Source organism: Indicator indicator, chromosome 8 (genome assembly GCF_027791375.1).
Source record: "Indicator indicator isolate 239-I01 chromosome 8, UM_Iind_1.1, whole genome shotgun sequence".
Taxonomy (NCBI): Eukaryota; Metazoa; Chordata; class Aves; order Piciformes; family Indicatoridae; genus Indicator; species Indicator indicator.
The window spans coordinates 24,914,336-24,941,318 of record NC_072017.1 but is presented as its reverse complement, the minus strand read 5'-3'; the positions used below and the strand labels follow the sequence as shown (position 1 = coordinate 24,941,318).

Genomic DNA, 26,983 nt, shown 5'->3' with positions numbered 1-26,983 from the left:
CCTGAGCCCAACATCAAGAGAAGCACAGATTTTCAAGTCTCGTGCAAACTAACCAAGAGCTCCTCCTGCCCTGGACATGTTCCTGTGTGATTTACTCTAGATGGTCCTGGTCTAGCAGAGGAGGCTGGATTAAATGATCCTCAGAGGTCCTTTCCAAACCCTACCACTCTGTCCTTTCCTTCCCTTCTACTTCTGCAGGATTATACAGAGTATCCAACCTGTTCTGTCATGCCAATGAACCGTGAAGGGTTTTGGCATGACTTAGAAGATACAAATTCTGTGGTTTTAGTTTAAAAATGCTGGGAAATACATTAAAAAAGAATTTACTAACACTGCTTAAGCTGGCTGCCTGCAGAACCCGGAATTACTAACTGCCTATGGAACATGCACTTAAAGTGGCCAAATTAGGTTCAGGGGGAAAAAAACAAACAAACAAACAAACAAAAAAACCCCCACAACCTGTTGGAACTCAATTGCTGTAACCATGAAATTTATCCCTTTGGTCTCTGTAATCACTATCCCCTCTCATCATAACCCTTCCAGCCTCTCCAAGATCAGAGAGTACACTCCTGCAGGTAGCTCCCTTATTCAGTCCTAGAGACAGACCTACTCTGTGAAATCAATATAGTTGTATCTTTGTAGAAGACAGCAATTATATAACTAAAGTCTGTATTAGAATGCAGATGAATAAAACCAAGCAAATTGAATTCATAAAAGCAATCTTACTGTTACATTTCTTCTATTGACTATTTGATTCTATTCTCTCCACCATTTTTAGTGCACAATCACATAAAAATATCCAGGTGAGCAATGTTGCCATCAACACAAATCAACAAAAGAAATCCAGTATTTGATGTTTAGCCTGTCAGCGTAACACAGCTGTACTTTTATACCCAGCAAACCACAGGTAACTTCTAATTGAATGTTCTCATGCGTGTTCAAACCCTATAACACTTTAGCCCAACACAAATTCTCTTCTAACCACAGGGTATTTGAGATCTAGATACAGTGTGTCTCTCCAAATTTCCCTTCCAATGCACCAAGGATGTGTAAAAATGTCAAGGTAGATCTCCTGTTTGAGAAAAGCATTCCCTTTATAATGAAACACAACAGAACAAGCCATTCTAGTCAACTGCACCTATTCTGGATTTCAAATGCTGCACTCCAGTTTTAGAGGATGGTTTCCGAGTAGCCTGAAAACGAAGTTTGGCAACAGTTTTTGTCAAGAGACTTCAGTTAACAGGCAAGCATTAAGGATGGTGAGCACAAAAACTCTCTCCTGAAACTTTGTTAATTAGCATATTTTGATATGTTGCCTTATTTCCTATGGATAATGGGGACATCAGGGTATATATATTATATATATATATATATATATATATATATTTTTCTCCATACTGCAGGCAGGGCTCTTAATCTAGCAATATCACTACCTGGCTATTCTTGCCTTTTCTACAATTTATATTGTACAGTCTAAAGAAGATCTTTTCATTGAATCTTTATCTCGTATGTGGACAGAATATTTCTGTTATAGTTTGTCTAGGCCCAACATCCACAAGCTTCAGGAATGCTGATGGAAAAGTTCACACTTGGTTTCAAATTGGATGCACAAAGTACTAGCTTTAGTAAATACTCTTTTCACCCTTTAAAAAAATGAATATTCTTCACTCTTTTAATAAATGAATACTCTTCACCCTTTTAAACTTCATCTTCTGGAGGTGATCTCTAAAAGTCCTTTCCAAACTGTATTACTACAGCTTTATCTACTTACTCCCAAACTATCAAGGTACAGAAGAATAGCTTAAGAAAAAGCCCTCCTTCTGACTCATAATAATATGCACTATCCTCCATCACAAGTTGACCTGGTGAAATCTATGGCCTCAAACACTACTACCAGCTCAGCTAAGACAGGTTGGAAAATACAAGGATCAGTGTTTAGCTTAAACTGAAGAGGGAGGGTCCAAACACTAAGCTCCATGGGAATAAGGAGTAGCCCCAGGAGGATAAGAACAGGTAACACTTCCAGGCAGAAAGCAGGAGAGTATGTAGCCTCTCTCTTACCCTCCTCATCCTCCAATTAAAAATAATAATTAAAGAAAAAAAATTACAATTTATGGACTGCAAAGGTTTGTAAAGCAGGCCTCTACAAAACAGCATTATCACAGGCTGTAGTTTCACCTAGCCCAGGTTGGCAGAACTGCCATCCCCAGCACTATGCTGCTTACCCCAGTTTGGGTGGCTGCAAACATCTGGTCAAGCAAGAAGGCAGATTATAAATGTGATCACTTCCCCAATCCAGTTCATCATGTAACAACATGATGTGCTCTGCTTGGTTCAAGAAAAGTCAGTGCAGGAACACAGACCAGCAACAAGAGTTGAAAAGGATCACTTTGTTGTAGTTAAGAGTACAACTAACATGACCAGCCAAAGTCCTGGGAGATCAATGTTGGCTCCATGCACTCCCATCATTTTGCCTTCCCTACTTCCCTTGTTCAGGGAATCTCAATTTCCCATTACCCCAGACAATGGGATTTATTCCAAATGAACAAGCATGTTGCTTTTGTTCTTTGTTGGGACCTGACAAAGCAAGAGACAAATACACCAACCACAGTAGTATGAAGTTGATGAACAGAAGCTTACACAAGAAACACTAGATTATGCTGAAACAAACAAACAAAAAACGTAAAGGGGATTAGAACAACTTTCCAACAGCATAGACAGAGAGTTTTGACAGTAGGAGAAAGTAGCAAACCAGTAGCAGACAAGAGTTCCAAAACAGCAGAAAGTATCTGACAAAAGCTAGGGACACCTGATACATTAAGAATGAAAAGGGAAACACCTGTGAAATGCCTCAAAGGAATTAGAGTGTGTTCTTTCACAAAGGTGATTCACTTGATGACCAGGCTGAAGTGCCTCTACACCAATGTATCCAGCATGGGTAGCAAACAGGAGGAGCTGGAAGCCACGGTGCAGTTAGAAAGCTACGATCCAATCACTATCACTAAAACAAAGCCAGAAAGATCACGTAACTGGAGTCCTCTTTTCTTAGATCACAAGAGCTCTTGATTTCCATGTGCAAGAAAAGAGACAAGGAAGGCAGGAGACAAACATGGTTAACTAAGGAGCTCCTGGTTAGAAATAAAGAGTAAGAAGGATATGCACAGGCAGTGGAACCAGAGACATTTTATCTGAGGAATAGCATAGGGATGCTGTCCAGATGTATACAGATGAGATCAAGAAAACTAAGGCACAGCGCGCACCGAATTTGGCACAAGATGCAAATAAGAAGGTGGCCTTCTATAGGAAGGTTGGCTAGAAAGATTAAAGAAAACAGTACCCCCTTGACAAAGTAGACCTGAGAACTAGTGATAACTGACATAAAGAAGGATGAAGTAATCAATTTTTTGGCCCCATTTTCCAGTAGTAATCTCCCTTCCCACATCTTCTGTGCCTCTGAACCTCAAGGCAGGGACTGCAGAAGAAAGTACCTCTCATTGTAAATGAAGATCAGATGCAGTACCACCTGAGGAACCTGAACATGCACAAATCCATGGGACCCAGTGAGATGTATTCCAGGGTCCTGAAGGAATCAGATGATCTAGTTGCCAAGCCATTTTCAGTCATATTTGAAGAGTCATAACAGTTTGGCAAATTTTTAGTGACTGGAAAAAGGAAAGGAGGACTTTGGGAACCACCAACCAGTCACCCTCACTTCTGTGCTCAGTAAGAGCACAGAATAGATCCTCCTGGTAAACACATGGAAGACAAGGAGTCGATCAGAATTGAAGGGCAAAACTGGTAGCCTTCTACAATGGAGTAAGGAAAAGCTAAAGATATCATCTACCCGAACTTCTGTAAGGCTGGAACAGGTTGCCCTAAGAAACTGTGGATGCCCCATGGTTGGCAGTGTTCAGGGTCAGGTTGTACAGGGCAAAGTCATCTAATGAATGCTATCCCTCCCTGTCCATGGCAAGGGGAGTTGGACTACATGACCTTTAAAAGTCCCTTCCAGCCTAAACCATTCTATGATAGCAATCCTGCAGGCCAGCTCCTGAAGACACAGTTTTAAAATTTATATGTACACTTGGTCTTACCTGGTTGTTTCTAAATAAAATAAAACTATCTCTAGTAGAGGCATGCCGCTTTGGGCAAATAAGACAATCTAGATAAAATCATAGCACCTGCCTACAAGTTTCTATTACCTTGCAATTAGATTAACCATAATAGCAACTTCTTAGGGCACTGATATATACTAAGAGACTCTACATGCAGACAACCTAGAATATGGCTCCTAGCAGAAGGTCTTCTTGCTTTATGGTTGAAATGACCATTTGGACCATCAGGGACAGAGGACATCTCACTTTCAACATCAAGGCAGGTTCTTATGCACCCACATGCTGAAAACACTGTACCAGGATGCAACTACCAATTGAACTGAGGCCCAGTAAAACACAAAATGGAAACAAAGCTTAGACATCAGACTTCACTTCAGCTTAGGTGAACAATTCACAAAATCAGGCCTCAGGGCAGCAATAAGAAAACACCAAAGCAGCATCATACACAAGATCTCACAATATCAACTTTTGTTTTGAGAGAAGGCAGCAGCTCTAGACAGAAAGAATGTTACAAAGCATCAGTCTAGAAGGACTTTATCCTATTTTCATGCAAACTCTGGTTTTTCAAAAAGACTCTTTTGTCTTAGCCTTTTCATTGCTTATCCCAGCAGAGTACTTTAGACTTCTGTCACTTAAGCTTCAACCTCTCAGCAAGACAGCCTAACTCCTGGTCTCTATGCACATATCATAAACCTCACTTCCTAACACACTGCAATGTATCCTACAAGTGAGTTTGCACTACATGTTCTAGAGATCAGATTTAGGTAATCAAAGTAAGGTAGGGGGAAAAGGATCTGAACCAGGCAACCAAAACCACAAGCATCATTGCAACTGTCAGAGCTCTCTGACAGGGCAAGAATATACCTTTCTAAAAGGTTCCCTCCTGCCTCAGTGACTGCTCACAACAGTTTCTCCACAAGTACGTCTATCTTAACTACGATTAGTTTTCTGTATGTTGGAAGCACTAAAAAATTGCTCCCTGGTATGCCAGTTCTGCTTACCAATGGTTAAATACACATAGGGAGACAGAACAAGAAGAAAGTTCCGGAATCTGTAGGCAGCACAGCACAGTGATAATATCCTACTATCCTCAGAGAGAGAGTCAGAGTCGGATGATTGCTCAGTGTACATGGGCAATAATTCAAAGCCTTGTTTTTGCCTGGACTTGAAGTAAATATTCCTTTTCCCATTTCTGGATAGAATTTTCCATTTCGGGTAACAATGAGAAAACAAACTGATATACCAGTTACGCAGAATGCAGTCTTCTAGGTAGCAACCTCAAAACCTTAGTGTTACTGTAGGTTTTTTGTTTGTTGGGAGGTTTTTTCATCATGCAAGAGATTGCTCCATCATTCCAGGAAACACACCCCAAGCACACAATCCACGCCAAAAGCTGCATAGTGTACAGAAAGATTTGGGGTTTCCACAGTGAATCCAAATAAATGCAAGAACTCCAGAAGCTTAAGTCACACCACAAAAAAAACAACAACCACAAAAAAAAAAAAACAACACCCCACAAAAAACCAAAACAAAACCCAAACAAAAAACACCTTTCTTTGAGCTAACAAGCAGTAGAAGATAGCACACTAAGTATTTATTTAATCCCATTTATTTGCAGCCATACACATACACTCCCTTTTCACTGAATCAAAGAATGGTTGAGGTTGAAGGGACCTCTGTAAATCACCAGGAACAACTTCCCTGCTGAAGCTGGGCCACCTATGGCCAGTTTCCCAGGATTCAGTCTTGGTGGCTTTTCTACAACTCCAAGGAAGGAGACCCCACAGCCTCTCTCAGCATCCTGTGCTAGTAACTGATTACCCTGACAATAAAAAGTATTTCCTGATGTTCAGAAGGAATCTTTTATGTTTGTGCCCATTTCACGCAGAGGATAAAAATCAAGTAAGAATGAGTAGTCATCCAGAACATGTATGTTGTTAGTGTGTAAAGTTGCACAGAAGACTCTTTAAATCAAACGCTTAAAAAAACACCCCAAACATTTAGCTCATTTGTAGATGGTACACGTTGAGGCCTCACCCAACTAAATCATGTTCCTTTCCTTGCAAGCAACAATTTTGCAGCTACTTAGTTTCTAAGCATCTGGTTTTGTATACTATTTATTGAACAGCTCTAAGAAATTTATGTTTTTCCATCTATATCCCCAACTGAGAACTGCTTTAAGGACAAGTCTTCATTGCTTGGTCCCAATGTCACCTTTCTCTGAACTAATTCATCATTTTAGTTCAAGTTTTGTTCAAATAAATGTCAGCTGTGATCCTGATATCCCACTTGACAGATTAAGAGCCCTGATTTCAGTGTCTTTGAAAAACAAATGCAGCCACAGAAGCAAATCAGGTCAACAAGTAGCATCCTAAAAGGGAAAGGAATTTAGGAGAGTTAAGAGAAACCAAAGACCAGTTCCAATCTTCTTCTGTTTATGTTAGCTGCTTCTGCCAGGTGAAGACTGCAAAAAAAAAAAAAACCCAGAACCAGCTTGTGGAAGTCAGATGATAGACTGCGTGTGAATGTGAATTATCTATGTGGCTATCTGAATGCACTATTTGCCTGTACACTAAAACCTAACACTCAAGATGTAACACTGAGAAGCCTCACAAGTTTCTTAGAACTTGTTCTGGATCTATCATTTTCCTGAAACAGTAAAAATGCATGCATAATTAAAACATTTTCTCTTCTTAGCATCAGGATAAATGTGCACCGAAGTGATTTAAACCCCAGCAGCAGCTCTTAAACCAACATTCAGTGAGGTGAGCACCAGAAAGGAAAGAAAAAAAGAAGAGAAAAATCAAACCAGTAAACAAAACTGTCACAGTCCAAGAGCACAGATTTTCCAGAGGTGAACTTCAGTGCCTACTAGCTGTCAACTGTACGTGACTTGGGGATGCTATATTAATCACACCCCCTACAGCACACACACAGTAACATTTTGATGCAATTAAGAGCTGAAACTCTTAAGAAGACCCAAGATGCCAAATAACTTTTGCATAAAATTTGGACCTTGTGCCAACTTTGTGAACTTATTAGTCCACAGCTAATATTAGTTACCAAGTGTTTAAAAAACACATGAAAATTAGGAATACTAAGCTGATCAGTCCATGGAATTGTACAAAACCTACAGATTAGTCAGAAGACATGAGTATTCTCAAAAACCGTCTTTCTGGAGCGTACAGCAGGAAGGTCGGAATATATTAAATTCAAGCAGATATAAAACCCTACTAACAACTGACTTGGTAGCTGTACTACATGTATTAGTCTTGGAGAGTTTCGCTAGCCCCTATCTTAGAGCAAGTGAAATAGTTACATTGTTTTCCTTTCATAAAGGACAGAGATACATCCACTTATTCTCCAGTTCCAGAACTGCTCACCATCATACCCTGTTGATATGGAACAGATCAAGTCTTACCCTATTTGGCAATAGGTCCTTGACAAGCAAATATTCCACACTGCTAAAATCTCACAATCTGTCATGTAAGATATCATCACTACCTTGAGTCTCATTCTAGAGAAGAGTGCGTATTAGATCAGTCTGAGTGGGTTCCTCTCCTGGGTCACGATTAAGTGCTGCACTATCCTTGCATCACCCCAATCAAGAAAACAAAATCAAGTTGTTGAAGCCAGTTCCACTTGGCACCTTTGTCAAACACATTCTGTATCCAATACCATATCCAGATCAAGCGCATGATGTCTAACCAAGGAATTACTTGGGACAAGACAGCACAACATGGAAGACTACACCCAGCAACATAAACAGCAGGATTCACTTCAGCCACTTCAGCCCTTCCTGGAGAGGAATAGTTTTGTCCAAAAGGTGTGTTGCTTTCCTATGCAAAAACCAAACCAAACCAAAACGAAAAAACCAACACCCAAACCCAACCAATCAAACAAAACCAAAACAAAACCAACCAACCAAAAACCCCACAAACAAACAAACAAAAAAACCCACACCAAACAACAACAAATTACTGGATTATGGGAGTCTATGTTCGCCATGAAAGACTGAAGTGAAGACTATACATGACAAGAGGCAAGCACTCAGCATTTTCAGGAGGCTTTAAACCATCCATAGTTCATTTCATACATTTACTTTACCTTGTGGAATAATCAATTCACTAAAACCTTACATTATTCACAGATCTTTAATTGCCTGAACATTTTTACAAGCAAGACTTTTATAACCTACAGGGATACTTTAATCAATGTTTTCCATTAGATTAAGAAACCATCCAGGCCCCACTCATTTATGCCTCAACAACTACACATATCTAGAGACTGTTTTTAAACCACATCTGAAAGGCATTAAGGCCACATGGTTCCTCAGAGAATCTAAAAGTAGATACTGCCACAGTCATCGGAAGCATGGTCCCATAAGATTAAGTATTTCTTCAGGATATTTAGAAAACCACTGTAAGTAGGTATTAGACATCTGAAGGCAGTTTCAGCGTCTTCAAGAGTAGTATCTGCTCCATTACTCTGCTCTGGATAATATGCAACTTCCTCTTCCCCTCTCAATTCACTAGCAGTTAACGCCAGTACTTTTGAAGACCTTACTTCCCATTAATGCCCTACAGCAAATTTTCCAGTAATGTTTTGCATATTCACAGAATCAACCAGGTTGGAAGAGACCTCCAAGATCACCAAGTCCAACCAATCACCTAACCCTAATTAATTAACAAGGCCACGCCACTAAGTGCTTCATCCAGGCTTTTCTTAAACACTTCCAGGGACATCAACCGCACCACCTTCCGGGGCAGCCCATTCCAATGAGGAATCTCTCTTTCTGTGAATACCTTTTTTATAAAGATCAAGCCTAAACCTCCCCTTACACAGCTTAAGACTGTGTCCTCTTGTTCTGTTACTGGTTGCCTGGGAGAAGAGACCAATCCCCACCTGACTACAACCTCCCTTCAGGTAGTTATAGACAGCAATAAGGTCTCCCCCCAGCCTCCTCCAGGCTAAACAACCCCAGCTCCCTCAGCTGCTCCTCACAGGAGGAGCTTTGTTGCCCTTTGCTAGGACACATTCGAGCAACTCAACATCTTTCTTGAGCTGAGGGGCCCAGAACTGGACACAGTACTCAAGGTGTGGCCTAACCAGTGCTGAGCACAGGGGCACAATGACTTCCCTGCTCCTGCTGGCCACACTATTCCTGAGGCAGGCCAGGATGCCATTGGCCTTCTTGGCCACTTGGGCACACTGCTGGCTCATGTCCAGCCTACTGCCAGCCAGTACCCCCAGGTCCCTTTCTGCCTGGCTGCTCTCCAGCCACTCTGTCCCCAGCCTGTAGCGCTGCATGGGGTTGTTGTGGCCAATGTGTAGAACCCAGCAGTTAGATGCATTAAATCTCATGCCACTGGACTCTGCCCATCTGTGCAGCTTGTCAAGGTCCCTCTGCAGAGCCCTCCTACCCTCTAACAGATTGACACCTGCCCCCAGCTTGGTGTCATCTGCAAATTTACTGATTATGGACTCAATCCCCTCATCCAGATCATCAATGAAGATATTGAAAAAGATGGGATCCAATAAAGTTACCCTATAAAGTTACTACACTCAGCTTTGGTATCTACATCCCCCCTACCAACCTCTCGCTCCTAAATAAATAAAAAAGACAGAAATACCAGAAGATTCCAACATGATGGAAGGTATAAGCTTTTTAGCTTGGAAAACAGACATTTGATGTAAGAAAAGATAGGAGGTCTGTAAAATGATGAAGGATATGCAGAGTGCAAATAGAAATTACCATTCACTATTTCTCGCTGAAGTCCTGAATGGCTTCCAATGGAAGTCATCAAGAACAACATTTTAAAGAAAAGGAACTGTAATGGTTTAGTACAAGGACTAAATTCCCTGCTCCCCCAACACAAAGTGAGGGGAAAAAGTAACACACAAAACTCAGGGTTGAGATAAAGAGATAAGACATGAGATATCATAATCACAATGTACAATTACCTTAGCTAATAATCTAATTAATCTAACAATACAATGCATGATTACCTTAGCTTAGCCTATTTGCAGAAGAAGCAGAGTGAAACACGGGAAAATTAAAAAAAAAAAAAAAAAGTCATAAAATAGAAACCCAAAAACAGCAGCTACCTGACTCCCATCCATTCTGCTGCCATGCCTGCAGGGAAGAGCCAATCCCCAAGAACCTCGAACCCCGAAGCAGCAACTGGAACAGGAAGCCTCCCATGTTGCAATCTAAACTTCAAGCCCTCTCACACTTCGCTCCAGTTAGTGCTTTCATTTTTGAAGCTGGCATGATTGCAGCATGGTACGAATAACAGCAGCAGGTTCAACTCAATTCATGACACTGCAAGATTATTAAATTCTAAAATTCTCTTGCCACAGAACATAGCCAGAAGTACAACAGCATTTAATAAGTGATTAGATCTCTCTTTTAAGAATTTTGTATATCAATGGCTATGCAACACAGCCCAGATGCAGGCTCTACTTTATCAAGTTCTTAAATTGCTGATGGTCATGTGAAAGGATACACTTAAGCCATTCACAGTCTCTGAACATTGCTACATGCTATTGTTGGAGCAAAGTGAGCTATATGAATGTTTGGTCTCACCGCAGTAAAGGCTTTCATATGAAGAAATAGATATTTCTCCTCAGCTTAACCTGCAGAACAGTCACTACCCTGATGTCACAGCATTCCTCCAAACACTCAAGTCCCTATTAACACTTTTCATTATTTCTAGAAGCAGTCCACAGACACTGAAAATGCATCTTCCTGACAGATAAGGCAATCGTAGAAACCATAAATACTAGACAACACTAACAATTGGCTTCATTGTTTCAATATATTTAGTCCAAAAAATGATTATATATAGTCAACAATGCTTTCAAATGGATTCAATTACATAGTAACTAAATAATGTATTTATTCACTGCAGAATTGTAATAGATTGTCAGCAAACCCAGTACTGCCTGCCACCCTCCATGATCACGTATACTTCTAGACCCAGCACACAAAAGCAACTGCCATCTGAAAGAGTCAAAGTGCATATTCTTCCCAAACTCAGCACACTTTCATTCTTACCCTTTTAATTCCTGCACTGTCCTATGATTGCACTATGAAATCAGTAAAACAGAACAAGAAATTCTATCAGTCATTTGTTGTCTTGCAGTTTTCCAGACTAAGTTTATGCCTAGAATGTGGAATTTCACCAGTTCTTGTACACTTATTTCCACATAAGCTTCCCAGTGGCAAGGTTTGCACCTATTAGTCTAAACTCAATTGTACAGCTGAGTACTTTTAGCACAAACATGCACACTCTGGTCCAAGGCTGAAGCTAGACACAAGAGAACTCTATCACTGTATTGCAATCACTACCTAGCTTTTGCTGGCCTTCTATGCCCTCAGTTTTCTCAGAAATACCACTATTCCTGAGTGTGCTGCACCTCTGCACTCTGTTCAGTTATCAATTTGTCCTTTTCTGACCTGTAAAGTGACCAAAATAAGCGTTCTATACCAGATATGATAAAGAAAAGCTGCAGACTGAGGTGGCACAGAAAAAGGGAAGAAGATAAATTGGAAAATTCTCTCCCATTTCATCATTTGGAAGAAGATGCCAAGAATAGGTAGCCAAAAATGCAGCTACATGACCAATTCCCACACAGTCTCACTTTTCAGACAGATAACTAAGTTCTGCAATAAATTCTAGGTTATGCCAGATTTTCAGAGATTGTTCTTCAATTAATGCTTTTTAAAAGGCATGCCTTGCTTGTTTAAAAAAGAACACTCTAAGAATATGATTTTTTTTTTTGTCCATCACATCTGCTGTAGCAGTCTACACTTAAGGTGTAAACAGCAGTGCAACACAATATATTCCACAAAGCTATTCAAGTATTCCTAGTCAGAATTCATGCCCTGAGCAATCACTGTTCCCTATGCATAATATCTTCCTTCAAAAGACTTGTTAAAATAAAATCTGGAGACCTTAATATAAAGATGATATATAAAACCATTCAAAAGAAACAGGAACTTGCCAAAGACAGCAAAACATGCCTGCCCACGAGATACAAATTGCAAATAAACTCACTTCAAACAGTAAAGAACAGGCTTCTTTGACTATACTCAATGTCCTAACAATTTTATAGAATCAACTACAAGAACCAAAGGAGTATTGTACTATGGTACATATTAAATTCAGTGTCTGGTGATCCTGCCTTCAGTAGTAACTACTGAGCTGACAGAACAAGTATCTGACTGAAGCACTGCTGGATATCCATAACTAAACTGAGCAAACAGCATCATGCTCGCTTGTTTAAAATAAAATAAATTCTAAAAAAATTCCCAGACTGTCTGCAAGTAGCTTTGTAAGGAGAAATACACGTAGTCCTGCAGTCTTGATCAGTGCCTCCACACAACCCTACAACTGCAGCAGATGGCAGAAGAGTTTTGGGATTTGATCAGTACCACATGCTGTATATTTTATATATAGATTATCTAGATACAGATCACCCCCTTAATCCAACGTCTAACATTTAGACACACAGATCAATCTGTGTATGGAACAGAAGAAAATTCCGTGTAATAAAAGCCATAAATTTGATTCTGTACCTCTGATAACCAAGCCCAAAACTTCTTGCTGAATTACAGTTTACCTCTTAAAGTTTCATTATGTCTTTGATTATGGAAATTAGATCTAAATAATCTGAAATTATTGCTAGCATTGTACATCAAAGCATAACTACATAATCTACCACCTTGATCTGACCTGCTCAATCTCCTTCAAGGAGTACCACAGAGTCTGTAGACAAACCACCCAAAGCAACACTATCTATGGTGAAATCTTCTCACAACAGTCTTTCATTCTATCACCTATGAACACAAAAGTGTGCTGCTGCATCCTCTCCTGCTTTCTAAGATATTTTTGGAAGACTAACAAAAGCAAATATTTTCTAAAGCAAACAAACTCAATCCTCCTTTACAAGTCACTTTTCTTCCCAGCCTCTTACCGTCAACCTTCTCCCATTTAATTTGTGCTTTCAAGTCAGCAGTTCCCAAAGTCAAACTGCAGTATGTAGTTGCTTTCATTAAGTCACATGCAAAACTCTAGTTCCTGACTGGAATCAAGATTACCTTTCCATTTGCCATTTCCACAGTAGACTGTTACTGAGCCCTACTATATCTGCTACATAATCAAGTATGATCAGTAACTTCTGTAGAATATTCTTCATATGTTTTGCCTCAGACACAGATGAAATGAAGTCCATCACATGCCTTGTAAAATGAAGAACTGGACTGAACAGCTGTATTTTGGCATTTCCTCCAATTTTCTTTCCCTCCATATTTGGTGATTTTAAGTAATGATACAAGTATCACAATAAAGCTAGTTCCAGATTTATCTGACAAAATTTTCCTGCCTGGAAGCAGCTCCAAGAGAAAGACCTCGGAGTCCTAGTGGACAGCAACGTGCCCTTGTGGACAAGAAGGCAAATGGCATCCTGGGATGCATTAAGAAATGCGTGTCCAGCATGTCTAGGGAGGTTCTTCCTCTAGGCTCCCCTGGTGAGACCGTATCTGGAATACTGTCTCCAGTTTTGGGCTCCCCAGTTCAAGAGAGACAGAGATCTGATGGAAAGAGTCCAACAGAGAGCTACAAGGATCATTGCGGGACTTGAACATCTCTCCTCTGAAAAGGGACTGAGAGACCTGGGGCTGTTTAGTCTTGAGAAGGCTGAGAGGGGATCCTCATCTTTATCAACATCTATAAATATCTGAGGGGTGTATGTCAAGATGAAGGTGTCAGTATCTTTTCAGTGCTGCCCAGTGATAGGACAAGGAACAATGGATACAAGCTACAACACAGGATGTGCCACCTCAACACAAGGAAACACTTCTTCACGGTGAGGGTGATGGAGTGCTGGAACAGGCTGCCCAGAGAAATTGTGGAGTCTCTTCTGGAGACTTTCCAAACCCACCTGGATGCATTCCTGTGCAGCCCACCCTAGGTGATACTGCTTTGGCAGGGGGTTGGACTTGATGATCTCTATAGGAACCTTCCAAACCCCTAACATTCTGTGATTCTGTAATTTTAAGTCCTTAAACAAATATATCTGGATTTTTGAAAATTGCATCTTGCTATCTGGATGACACATAGAATAAATCTTATATTTATGATCTAAACTGTGGTGCCTAAAAGCTTTCCTTTCCATGTTTGATAAAAAGCACAATGTTGAGAAGAACATTTTATCCAAGTTCGATGTGGGAAGAACCAGAATTGATAAAAGTTCAAAGAACTGATTTGAGTATAAAAAAACCAAACCAAAACAAAACAAACCACAGAAGTTCCCATTTAGAAAAAAAAAGTAATACTAAATGCACTGAGAAAAACCATATAAGTTAAAGACATCCTAACTGAAAAGCTCTTTATATGTTCTAGACACATTTAAAATGATTGAAGTGTTCAATTTTATTTGAAATTGCTTTGGCTCTAGGCTACAGCACAGGCACAGAAGATATATAGCCACTGTAAACAATGCTGTCCTGTAACTACTATTGGAAAGCTTCAAAAGGACTAATGAGATATTTCCCGATACTGCACAGAAAGGTTAACCATCTTCCTAACTAAAATGACACATGGAGCAGCCCCAGAGGCAAAGACTTTATCTAATAAAGCTAGTTTTCTTGAAAGCAGCCAAAACCAAACTTCCATATTCAGATTTTAAATACTGTAAGTTAACAAATGAGAAGACTTTACCCCAACCTCTCCCAGTTAGTTTTTCAGATGCAAATTCAGGAAAGCTCATATTATACACCATGAAAAATTAGTCTTAAATAATTATCACTAAACCTACCTGCTAGTTTAAAAGAAGTTAGCTTACAAGAGCAAACATATTAACAATTATACAACTGCACAAAACTTATCTGGTAAAGTCTCGATAAAAGACGTGACAGACACTTACCAATACACACATCTATCTTCCCCTTGATAGCTGCTTCATGCAAAGGAGTGTAGTTCCAATTGTCTCTTGCATTTGGGTCTGCCCCTTGACACAGTAACAAACTAACCACTTCTGCATGACCGAAGGAGCAGGCGTTGTGAAGGGGTATCAGACCCCCATCGTCACGAGCATGAACGTTAGCTCCTGTCTGTAGCAAGTGCTCTACAACATCCTTCCTTCCAAAACCTGGAAGAGAACATATTTCAGTTAATTTGTTTGGTAAACCAACACGATTTAATATTTAAAATGATTCACTCTTAGTCCAGTGTATCAAATGAAATTACTTTGTGCCTCTCTTCTACTTCTTCATTCACTTCACCATAAAGTGACGAAAATAAGCGTTCTATGTTAGATATGATAAACTCTGATGAAACAACCACTGGATGGTTCACTTACACTCACGAAAGAAGAGAGCAGTGCTGTATTACAATTATTCAGACTTGCTGATACTCCATCACATGAATTAGTTGTACAATAGGCTTGCCACTGTTTTTTGAAAAAAAAAAAAAAAAAGCTTATTGTGGCTTTTAAACATTTAGTATAATCTGTACATACCTAAAGCAAGCACCTTACATATTGTCTCATGATAAAGGTCTTCATCATGGAGAGGGTTCTCATTTTAATACTGAAGGACTCAAAGAGAACCACCTTTCCTCAACCCAAACAACATTCTTGCTCTTTTAGAAAGAGTCCAACTGCCTTCAACTGACAAACTGACAGACTAAGAAGTTATACGTAAGTAGAACTGAGACCTCAATAATGCCTCAGGAAGATCTCAGCCTAGGAATGCAGATGCTGCTATAGCCAGGGAAAGCATTACCATAAAAGCTAGCATCATTAAACTAATATGCTTCAAAACCCTGTATCAACATGCCAGGCCCTGACACCTTTAGTTTGCTGTCCACAATGAACCTGAACAGTCTGAACATGCTTCTCATTGCCCCAAATGCACACCCCTATCAGTAAAAACTGAGCATGCACCCCCAATATATGTATACTTAGATACATATGCACAATTGCACTTAAACATATACAGAACTAGAAATTTTTAAAAGCCCAGATTAAGATAAAATAGAAACTGCTTTAAAATTTTTATTTATTAATGGTATAAAATATATTTTCTTCCTGTATCCCAACTGCATGCTCTACTTTGGAAACCACTGCCTTAAAAGACAGTAACAAAGTAACTGGAGGGACAGTTTGAACAAGGTTCATTTTCATACTAGGCTGCATCTCAAAGATCAGATTGCATTTCTTCTAAACCTCAGGGCTAAAAGCAGCATCACTGGTGATTTTTAAAGGACTGTCATTTTAAGAGTTATTGTGTCTTCTGGTAATCATGTATACCAGTCAGCTTAAGTAAGAAGTATCCCACCGATACGAACTATGTGTATGAAACACCTGAACTAAATGCTGCAGCAAGTGAAATTCCATCACAGAGGTGCTGACTGACAGATTGTATTGAGCCACAGATTATGGATCAAAACCATAATTAAAGACATTCTGTCCCTTCTAGAAGGCAAATACAAAGCTCAAGCACAGCAACAAAGGAGCTGTCACTACTTCCCCAGGTAACCACATAACTCTGTCGCAAGAAAACACTGCCGAAACAGTGAGAGAAATTGTTCTCTGAAGTCAGCACCCTCTGTGACACACAACAACTCATGCATGAAGACTTCGTAAACTGGAACCTTTTATACCTCCAAGTTTCAATCCCTGGATAGGACCTTCATTCCAAGGAACTAAGCCTTCTTTTTGCCAGAGCAGTGAACTAGTTACAGCCACACAGACTTGCGGCATAGATTTAACCTTTTCCCCTCACAGTCCATAAGGTGAGATCTCTCAGCCATATCTAGCCTCCACACCAGCTTATTCAATTATGGCTAATGTTGTAACTCAACAGCCAAGCTACAGACTACCATTCTGCAGGAATTTACTCAGTGAAGCACAGAGTCCTTCAACACGCTCATGAAGGGCAAGTCTTCTACAAGCTGACTAATGATACAGAGTTAAGCAAACAGGGGCAAAACAAAAAGCCCCTTTACAGAGGCTTGCTGAGGTTTGAGAATTTCTATGACAGCTTAACAGTATCTTTACTTCTGCCCAAGGAAGTATTCTTCCCTGAAATACAAGTAATAGGGTGGAAGAACAGTCCGTGGAAGACATCACAGATACATATGCAGATGCTCATATCTAGTAGGGATTGTAGCAGGTCACATCTCAGTCTTGAATGGCCACATAGCTCAAGGGCTCCAGCTGACAAGTACAGTCTGGTTGCTTTTGGATAGCTGTAAGGATTTCCCCATCCCCATGCTACAGAGTCCTCAGCTGCTTGCAGCACAGATGCTGGACCACTACAAATCCCAAGTTAGCACCCTGAGCAGATACCAAAGTGGGTTTTCTCTAATACATAGGGCTAAACAGCAGTTCAGCAGCTGCTTCACAAGCTTCTGAGCTATACCAGCTGCAGGGAGGAGCCTGTAACCAACTCAGCACCCCACTCAGCAATCCAATTTTAGTCCATCACTGCAGATGAGTCAAAGCTTTCTGGTACATTATATACTGATCACTTCAGGTTAGAAACAACACTACAGAAATAGAAGCCTACAAATCAAAACTGATATTATTAAAAGTGATACTTATTTATCACAACAAAACTGCTATCAGAAGGCACACTTAACTGAACTGTCAGCAAGGCCACTGGTACTGTAAATCACTGCAACTTCTAGCAAGAAAACTGATTTTTGTTAGCTACTGTTATAAAAGAGTCAAGGAACATCACCTGTAAGTCTTCAAATAGAAAATAACAGCTTAAATATGTACAACAGCAAACAAGGGTACAACAGCAAAGCTATGGGGCCTGGGACATAAACAGCAAGAAGCAAGCCCTCAAATTTCCACATTTACATTGTTCATTTGATTGGCAAAAGAACATTAAGCAAGACAAGAGTCATAAAAGGATGTTTTCAACTAAACAGTAAATCAACAGCTTTTATTTGTCTTTAGTTTTTATAGACTGAACTACTAAAACCAGTGCTGAAACAGCAAGAGTTTGCTTTACATGTATTTTTTGGTCTCTCAAGGAAAAAGAACCTGGCAGTGCCTGAACTTTCAGATTCCCTTTCAAACTTGAGTGTGATTTTCAGAACTACATATATACTTCCTCAAGGTATTGCTGAACATGGAGCTATTGACGAAGGTATCTTTGGAAATGCCAGCAATAACCACTTCCCACTTTTTGGTGAACTAGCTCTTCTGTTCAGTCCTCAAATAAGCACAATAGAGGTTACTGTGATTTTATCCCATCATTCCACCAGAGAAAAACTAACCAGTTATGGGAATGGATTCCAACACCACCAGCAAATCTGTAAAAAGATGAATTGACAAAGTGCCAGAAAGTCCTTAAAACAATCACATGACCCAATTTAACAAAGCAGTTGTAGTTACTGAAACTCCTGTAGTGTCAGGGTCACCTTTTGTAAAAGACAAGACACATGCCAAGCCATTTCTGACGGAGGAAACACATATAATTTGGTTTAAACTGAAGAAACTGATATGATGTCATTTAAGATTACTTTAAAAATTCAAGTCTGGTGCATTTCCAGTGCAACTTCAACTTACAAGGTCTAAAGGAAGAGTTCCCCTGAAAAATCCTGTAAAAAAAGATAATCAAGTAGAATGTTCATATGGAAAACATCCAAACCCAGGGTAACTATGGAGAAGAGACACATTCAGAAGCCCAGCATACAAGCTTGTTTTGATATGATTCACCTGCCAGTTTTCAAAGCACACTCATGGGCAGGGTCCCTTATTAGCTTGTGCTATTTCACACAAGTAAAATGCACAAGCTTTGGCCTCATTTTAGCTTCTTACAACTTAGAAGTTTCAGGGAAGACACAGTAACTCATAAAACATTGTCCAACAGACAAAAGGAAGCAGTAATCCCATTATAAAAAGGTATTAACAAGAGAACATCTGAAATTAATGGGTGAAACACTTGTCAGTCAAACCAAAGAAAATGCAAACGTTCAGAGTAAGTGATAGGCTCTTCATTTCCCCAGTCATCTCAGAAAAACAGTTGAGGACTGAAGCTTGGCAAAAACCAGGAGATGGACATAGCTATGATGACTTTATGTAAATCAAGAGACAAGCAGACAGTTTAGAGAAACACCAGTTAACTAGTTCTATTCTTGCCTTTTTCCAAATTATACCTGCCACTTTAGACTGAAAATGAGAGGAAAATGCTTTAGGTAGTAAATTGCCAGCTTGAAAATTAAGCTAAATAAAACTTTCAAATGCCGTCAGACATGGCAGCACACAGAGACACCTCCAAATGCTTACTAACACTGCCAAGACCACTGGTCCTAGACCCCCTACACATGCTGCTCCGAGCCCACAGGCTTGTCCTGTCCCATCTCTTTTTGTGACATTGAACCTAAGGAACAAAAGTCAACAGGGTGAGAAGGCTGAATGACTAATGAGAGAAGTGATGCAAGGAAAGCAACATTATTCTCAGCTGATACCCTCTTACATGCTCTGGTCAGGGCTTCGTTGTTAGATCTGTGTTCAGTTTGTCAAAAGCTTTCACATGGTAACAGTTTATAGACAATTACTTAAAACTCCCAGAAGCCATGGATGTCATTGCACAATTTCATGATTCATTTTCAGAAAGTTTGGTAAAAAAAACCCAACCAAGAAATAAATACATGGACTTCCCACTCAAATCGTAAGAATGCTTTCCCCAGTGAGTAGTCAGTTTGGTTAGTTTAAATGCAGCTGTACTGTTTCACTCACTGTCAATTAATGTCACTTGATCACAACTCAGCATGAACGCTTCCAAATGCCAATTCCAACCTTTTGTAAAGCTGCTGTTATGTGCAGAACTTACCACATGGAAGACTTCCAACTCTCAAAAGGTGTTTTTCCTCCTCCTTTCACTTGCTCTTAAGAACACTTTTACTCCGAAAGAAATTAAATTTTACAGCAGTGTATAATCACAGGTTAAGCAGAGGTATTACTGAAGGATTACTGTGATCTTAGGCAAAGCAGGAAAGCCTCTCTTGTTAAACATAATCTCACTTGCTAGAGTATTAAACAGCTCATATGAGAATACAAGCCCTTGACGTAGAGAAGCATACATCTTACAGACAAAACCTTTTAAGAATGGTTTAAACTGCAAGAATAATGTGGAAGACATTCAAGTTAAGTCACTGTACATCTCTTTGATTTATTGCTGCAGATTCTGGGACAAGATTTTTCTCCAAGAGAGATCTTTCAAAAGTCCTTCTCCCACTTCACTAGGCAGAACACAACTAAACTGAATGATTTAACTATGTAAACTGAAAAGCCTTCAAGCTGGGAAAAAGACACATAATTCACTGTTACTGAAGGTCTAAGGCCTTCCATTTACATACTCTTGTAAATTCTTTCAAAGGATTTTAAATTGGAAGGAGACACAATACACTGCACAAGCATTGCAAGATCATTCAAAAGAACAATTTACCAGTCACAAAGAAAGCAAGGATGTTCCCTAATTGACTACACAATCTGCACTCTTTATTCTGCCCATTTGAATCCAGCTGAAAATTTTAATTATACCTGCTTTAAATTGCACAAGGTAGAACTAACCAGTGGCTTATCTTTACAAACAACTGTTTGCTTATGTCAGACAACTTTTCTGTGGCAAGGACATATCAGACAACCACAACAAAATGAGTTGGAGTAGTTTAATAATGGTATTTCTAACAAGGCTTTCCAGGGCAATTTAAAGTAACCTGTGGTACATTGCGTCACAAGTGGAGTGGTCAAATCAGGTGTCTCTGCATAGAGTGACAGTATGTAAAGTTACCAATTACTTCTTGCTGTTTCCTGGCTCTTCCTCAAGAAACACTCAGTAGCTAGTTCTGACTCCTCAGTTACATCTCTCACATATGTGGAAGCACCTTACACTTTTATGAATAATGGCTTGCAAATTGACAAATCAACCTGATCAGCTCCTTTTCCAACCTAACTGAGACTCCTTTGCCTTCAGTATTGAAGTTGTGTAGTCGAGAAATATTTCAAAGAATAATTGTATGTTAAACTTCATAAAAAGATTTGTCTTCCAGCAGTTATTACTAGTGATATCAAAAGCATGCTTACAGAAAACTACTTTCCCCAAACTCCTTTTTGTCATTACTATAGAGCCAAACAGAAAGAAAACAAAGAATATCTCTGATACTCTAATGAGTCACCTTCAATCAAGTTTCTCCAAGCCTGAGTTTTGGCCAATACCAGCAAGAACACTTCACACTACCTCTTCCTCAGTACCAAGAAGTGGGCATTAAGCCACAGTTCAGCAATTACTATTAGTACTCTCCATATTCTTAAGTTAAACACTAGAAAGAGAGTAACTGTGAAACTAGAGAAATATGTCATGTCATCTAAGAACTTGAGTAGCCAACTTTATGATTTGAAAAAAAAAAAAAGAAAGAAAAGAAAAGAAGCTAAACCTCATTTAAAGGGTATGGAACTGGACAAGAGTATGACTATAACTATAGAGAATCAACTGGGACTCAGCTTATTTCTATCAGGTCCATCCACCTAGCTGTTTCTGAAAAAAAGATGCTATTACTAAAGATTTAACAGTAACCTTATTTCAGGAGGGAGGGGGCAAGTCTTTCACAAAGCCAGCTCAAACAGATTCAGTCAAAAAGTCACAGGAGTCCTCCCCATGCAGGCATACTAAAGACAGAAAAGTCTTGGAAGCCAGTCTTTAATGGGTAAAGGAGAATGATACAAACACACACACACACACACAAAAAAACAACTATGAAAGTGTCACTGCCAACCTGCTTCAAACACACTGGACCAATACAGGCATATCTCCCACATCCTACAAACTGCATACTAATTGACACAAAGTATGAAGGCTGAGAGTAAAGTCTCACTCTACCCCACGCAAGGTATACCTAAAATGTGACACATTTTCAGATGGTTGGATGATTTCAGTCTATTTCAAAAGTCAACAGTATCCCTAAAGGAAATAAAATCTACCTCTTGCATACACACAGAACCACCAATTTATTTGGTTATGCTGGCTAAAAAGGTATTTTGTCAACTATGTGCCAACAACATCACCCAATGCAGGATTATCAAGCTAGTGTAAAAGAACAGACATCTTAGGCATAAAATCTTTCAGCCAGTGAGGGGCATGTGAAACAGCAAAGGTGTTCATAATCTGGTTAAAACAACAGAGACACCTAGAACGTTTCTGAAGGAGAAACAGTCAACACATCGTTAGATCAAAGGAGGAGTGCAGTGGAAAGGCAGGGGAATGGAATAGTTGGTCTCACTCAATGCAGTTAGAAGAACTATTAAACAGAACACAGGATATTTCAGTGTAGACAGTGAAAAGTACAAAAGGAAGCAAGTAATTTTTAATGCAAGTTAGCAGTTCAATTATCTAGTGAGCTCTTTACTGCAGGATGAGCTTCTAACATGCAGAAACTGGACTTTGCTCAGATAGTTGCTGAGCTACAAACTGCAGGACAAAGTACTACAAGAAGTATCATATATGAAGAGGGTAAGTGTGTATTATAACTCTTCCCTAGAAATCTGCTTTTGGTCACCAGTATAAATAAAACCTTTGTTCATGCCCAGCACACCTGCTTTTTACATGTTTGTTTTTGTTGTTGGGTTTTTCTGTTATAAGCAAGCTAGTTTTCATTGAAAAAAAAATTTGAAAGCAAAAATTTATACATACATTAATACTTCCACTTCATTTACTACTTCTTTTTCTTTTTTTTTTCTTTTTTTTTTTTTTTTTGGGGGGGGGGGCAGGACGTGGGAGGGATTGTGTGTTATTGTTGTTAAGTCACTCCATCACTTGAAAGTCTTTAGAATCTGCCTCCTACTCCAGTTTTTGGGTGCTGCGGGATAATACCCAAAGCTTGCAATGGTACCAGAGACAGTAATCCACACAGCACTTGAAGCACTACTGAGTTTTCCTCTTTCCAAGCATGTGTACTTCTATAGAAGAACCCCTCAAATCACTTGCAAGGAAAAAGCTGAACACTACACATCCTGAAAGACATTCAGGGTTTCAAGAGGGGCTTTGCTAGAATAACTGTCCAGTTGGGGGAGAAAAGGAAAATAATCCTTTGTTAAAATTCATCCTGTTTTCTATAGAGCTCTCTATCTCCCTAATATGACCTCAATATTACTTGCTGTCTTATTAACAGCCAATCGAAGGAGGTCATTTCAACACAAAGCTGAAGAGATTATTCCCCTTCGTTCACATCAGTTGACAAATCAGATACCCCAGATAAAGAAAATCTGGGTAACAGTATTGCTTCAACTTGACATGGCTGCACACATTTTATCTGAAGCACATAATGGACAGAAGATTCCAACTTCCAGAACCAGATTTAGATCTGTACTCAGCTTTTGAAATAGCTGTTTACTGAGATTTCAGTTCTCAATTTATCCTCAGCTTAGACATGTCCTAAGAATTCTGAATGCTCTCAAAAGTCAAACCTTTTCCCTTCTGTCACGAGGATGGAGATAAATACGATTTTGAAACTAGAAACCTCACAAACCTTAAGGAAACCTGTACTTACATGTTTTTTACAAGAACCTAGAACTAGGGAAGTTGTAATTCCCTATTACAGTAAAGGTAACTTAATTGCCCCGCATTGCTGCCAAAAAAAATAGGAATTTGCTAGGTTTGAGAACTTCATCTGCTGTTTTCCTCATGATGCAAGGACACCTTCCACTGCTGTTACAGTAATATCTTACTGACACTATCAATTTTCACCTATTCCCTTACAAAAGCTTTGTCCATTTCTTTTCTAACCAAAGTTACCACTGCAGCTTCAGTATTACAGTTTGTACTAGCACTGAAGTTATGACTTGAGATCTCAGAGCTTTAGGGGAAGCAACAAGGTTTAATTTTAAATTTGAATTCAAACAAGCAGAACTGACTCAAGATGAGCTTTCCAAAACCTTGAGAACTACACACATGCAATTGTACCAGCATTATGTTCCAGGATTCACTGAAATTAAGTTCATCTTTGCATCCTAGAAGTTTACCATGTTTCAAACTCCACTTGCATAAGGTCATGCTTGAATGGTAGAGATGAGGGATGACAAAAGAATGAAAATGAAAGAGCTCAGGCCCAAAAGTTCCCTAGGGGAATTGTGAAATGCCACTTGCACTTTGAATATTAAAACTAACCCATACAGTCTCAGAGAGTATAATCTGACTGATAAACTGATTACCACTATTCAAAGTTCCGGGCAACACTTTTAAACCAGAGCAGGGCAGATTCAGATGAGACTTTAGGAAGAAGTTCTTTACTATGAGGGTGGTGAGACACTGGAACAGGTTGCCTAGAGAAGTTGTGGATGCCTAATTCTTGGAATTGCTTAAGACCAGGCTGGATGAAGCTGTGAGCAAGGTGGTCTAGCGAAAGGGGGATCTGCCCATGGCAGGGGGCTTGGAACTAGATGGTCTTTAAGGTCCCTTCCAACTCCAGTCATTCTATGATTCTATGACAAAATGTTCATTTTTATTACTTATTTCAACACAGTGCTTTAGAGCCATACACCTGTATTTAAATACCAAGCACTCAATACAGTCTTGTTAATTACCTTATGTGTACTAATGCATCACTTCAAGCTCAGACAAGATCTGTGCTGCTTACGACATACAGTCCAATCCCATAACACAAGCCCTCAGTTTGACCCCAGGCCTAGAAATTGTGCAATTCTTGAGTTAGGGCTGATGATTAAAAGTATCCCCCTCAATTTACTTTTATCATGAAGTCTGCATGTCCTGTGCCCTCAGTGAAGACCACGACCTGTATAAAACATTCTCTTTATGGACTACACAAACCTGCAATAGCTATACTTGCTAGAAGTTAATGTTTACTTCCAGTTAAACTGCGAGGACTTCACTGTTAATTGCTTTTATGACATTACTGCTGATCGCAACTACATTTATTTTCTTCACTAAGAGCCACACTCTTTCCTGGGCACACTTGTAACTGTTATAAAGTTCAACTGTTCTACACCAGATCTTTCCCGAGCCCATTTATACCACGGACGATACAGAGATCAATCAACGGCTACACTCAAGTCAAATGCAAGAAAATGACAAAGCGCAAGGCATCAGCTTTGACACCTATCAAATCTACATGCATTGCAGTGGTCCCGGACATTCACAATACACATGAAACCCTTAACTTAAAGCCAACTCTGCGCTAAATTCCAGTTTCTCACCTCTTAAGCACACAAGTTTGCAGCAGCCTGTGTGTTAAATACAAAGAAAAACGCCGGTAGTTCTAGATCATACAACCTCCTTTAAAATCTCCTCTCCCACTTGTTTCACCCAAGGTAAAAATCTTCCATTTTGAGTTTAAAAAAAAAGGGGACATAACAGCCGTCCCCACGCAACCTACAGCAAAACACTCCCAGGGAATTGTGCTCACACTTTTCTCAGCTTAGGCATGAAATTTCCCGACCCACCGAGATGCTGGAAGTCCACTCCCCAAACCTAGAAAGCCAGCTCGGAAGCCGCACCCGCTATCATTGCTCCTGTTAGGAACGGGAGGCCGGACCGGCCCTGGCCCCTCCCCGGTCCCGGTACCCACCGGCGGCGAAGTGGAGCGGCGTGGACTTGCGGCCCGCCATGTCCTTGGCGTTCACGTTGCCCGTGTCCACCAGGCGCTTCACGCGCGTCACGTCCCCATTGCGGCAGGCCTCCAGCAGCTCGCGGAAGGCCCCACTCGAGGCTCCCGGGCCTGCCGCTTCGGGACTCTCCGCCGCCGGACTGGACGCGACTGACGACGACGCAGACGAGGAGGAGGACGAGGAAGAACTGCTAGAACTACTGCCTGAGCCCGGCGGCGGGCCCGGGGCAGCGGCGCCCGCACCCTCTGAGCACTCCGGGATCGGAGGCCGCTCCGCGTCGGGGGGAGCCTCGCCTTCGGGGCCGGCCAGGCTGTGGCGCTGCGCGGCGGGGGCAAGCTCGGCAGGTGACAGGCTGGGGCTGTGCGGCGGCGAGGCGGCGGCCGGTGGGGAGGCCGGCCCGGGCGGCGGGTGATGGTGGTGGTGGTGCTGGGAACGACGCGGCGGCACCGCCGCCATCTTCACCCTCCCCCTCCACCCCCCCTGTCGGCCTCCGTCACTGCGGCAACGGCGGCAACCCCCACCCACACTTCCACCCGTTCCCGGCCAATCCCAATGCGCGGCGCCCGGACGTGACGCGTTGGTCGTTTCGGCGGGGCAGCGGCTCACGCCTGCCCCCTGCGGGCGCGAAGGCTGGGCAGGCCGGCGAAGGAACGGTGGGTGGCAGCGCGCCCCTCAAAATCGGAGCCCGCTGTGGGCAGCCCTCCGGCTCCGCGCCCGCAGGTGCCGCACAAACCGGCTTTGGAGTAACGGTGGCGGCACCGAAGCTGAGTTACCCAGGCTGGAGAGTTAGCGCCTGACCCAGCGCTCCCCACCGCTGCTGCCCTGCCGGCATTCTCTAAGCTCAGTATCTTGGCCTCGATACAGCTCCTTCCCCAAAGCTGGAAAATGACAGAGGGAGAGCAAGCTGAAGGAGAAATCCACGTGAAGTCTGGCAGTTCTTTAAGTTTGTTAGTGGAGCCGAAAGGCTGTTCCCGCACTCATTGCAAGAGGAAAGCAGCACTGCGGTCACTGAAAAGCCTCATACAGGAAATGGCAGAGAGAAGGGAGAAAGGATCCCTTCGTGCCAGAAATAACAGTGTGGAGGGGTGGAACAGGAAGCTAAGGCACGCTGCCAGTGCTGAGGGTAAAAAGGAGAAATCCAAGGATGTCAGGGACCAAAAGAACCCTGTAAGGCCCTCTGTGCAAATGGCAGAGTTGAACTGCATGGGAATAAGCAGAGGCCT

At 40.9% G+C, this 26,983-nt stretch overlaps 1 protein-coding gene across 1 annotated transcript in view; it reads right to left on the bottom strand.

Annotated features, from left to right (window-relative positions):
• TNKS (tankyrase) overlaps positions 1-26,216 on the bottom strand; it is a 120,847-nt gene extending 94,631 nt beyond the window's left edge. The window contains exons 1-2 of the mRNA XM_054382953.1: positions 25,721-26,216; positions 15,048-15,272 (exon numbers count right to left, since the gene is read on the bottom strand). Coding sequence (XP_054238928.1) covers positions 15,048-15,272; positions 25,721-26,216 — 721 coding nt within the window. The remainder of the gene's footprint in view (positions 1-15,047; positions 15,273-25,720) is intronic.
• Between the last annotated feature and the right edge of the window lie 767 nt (positions 26,217-26,983).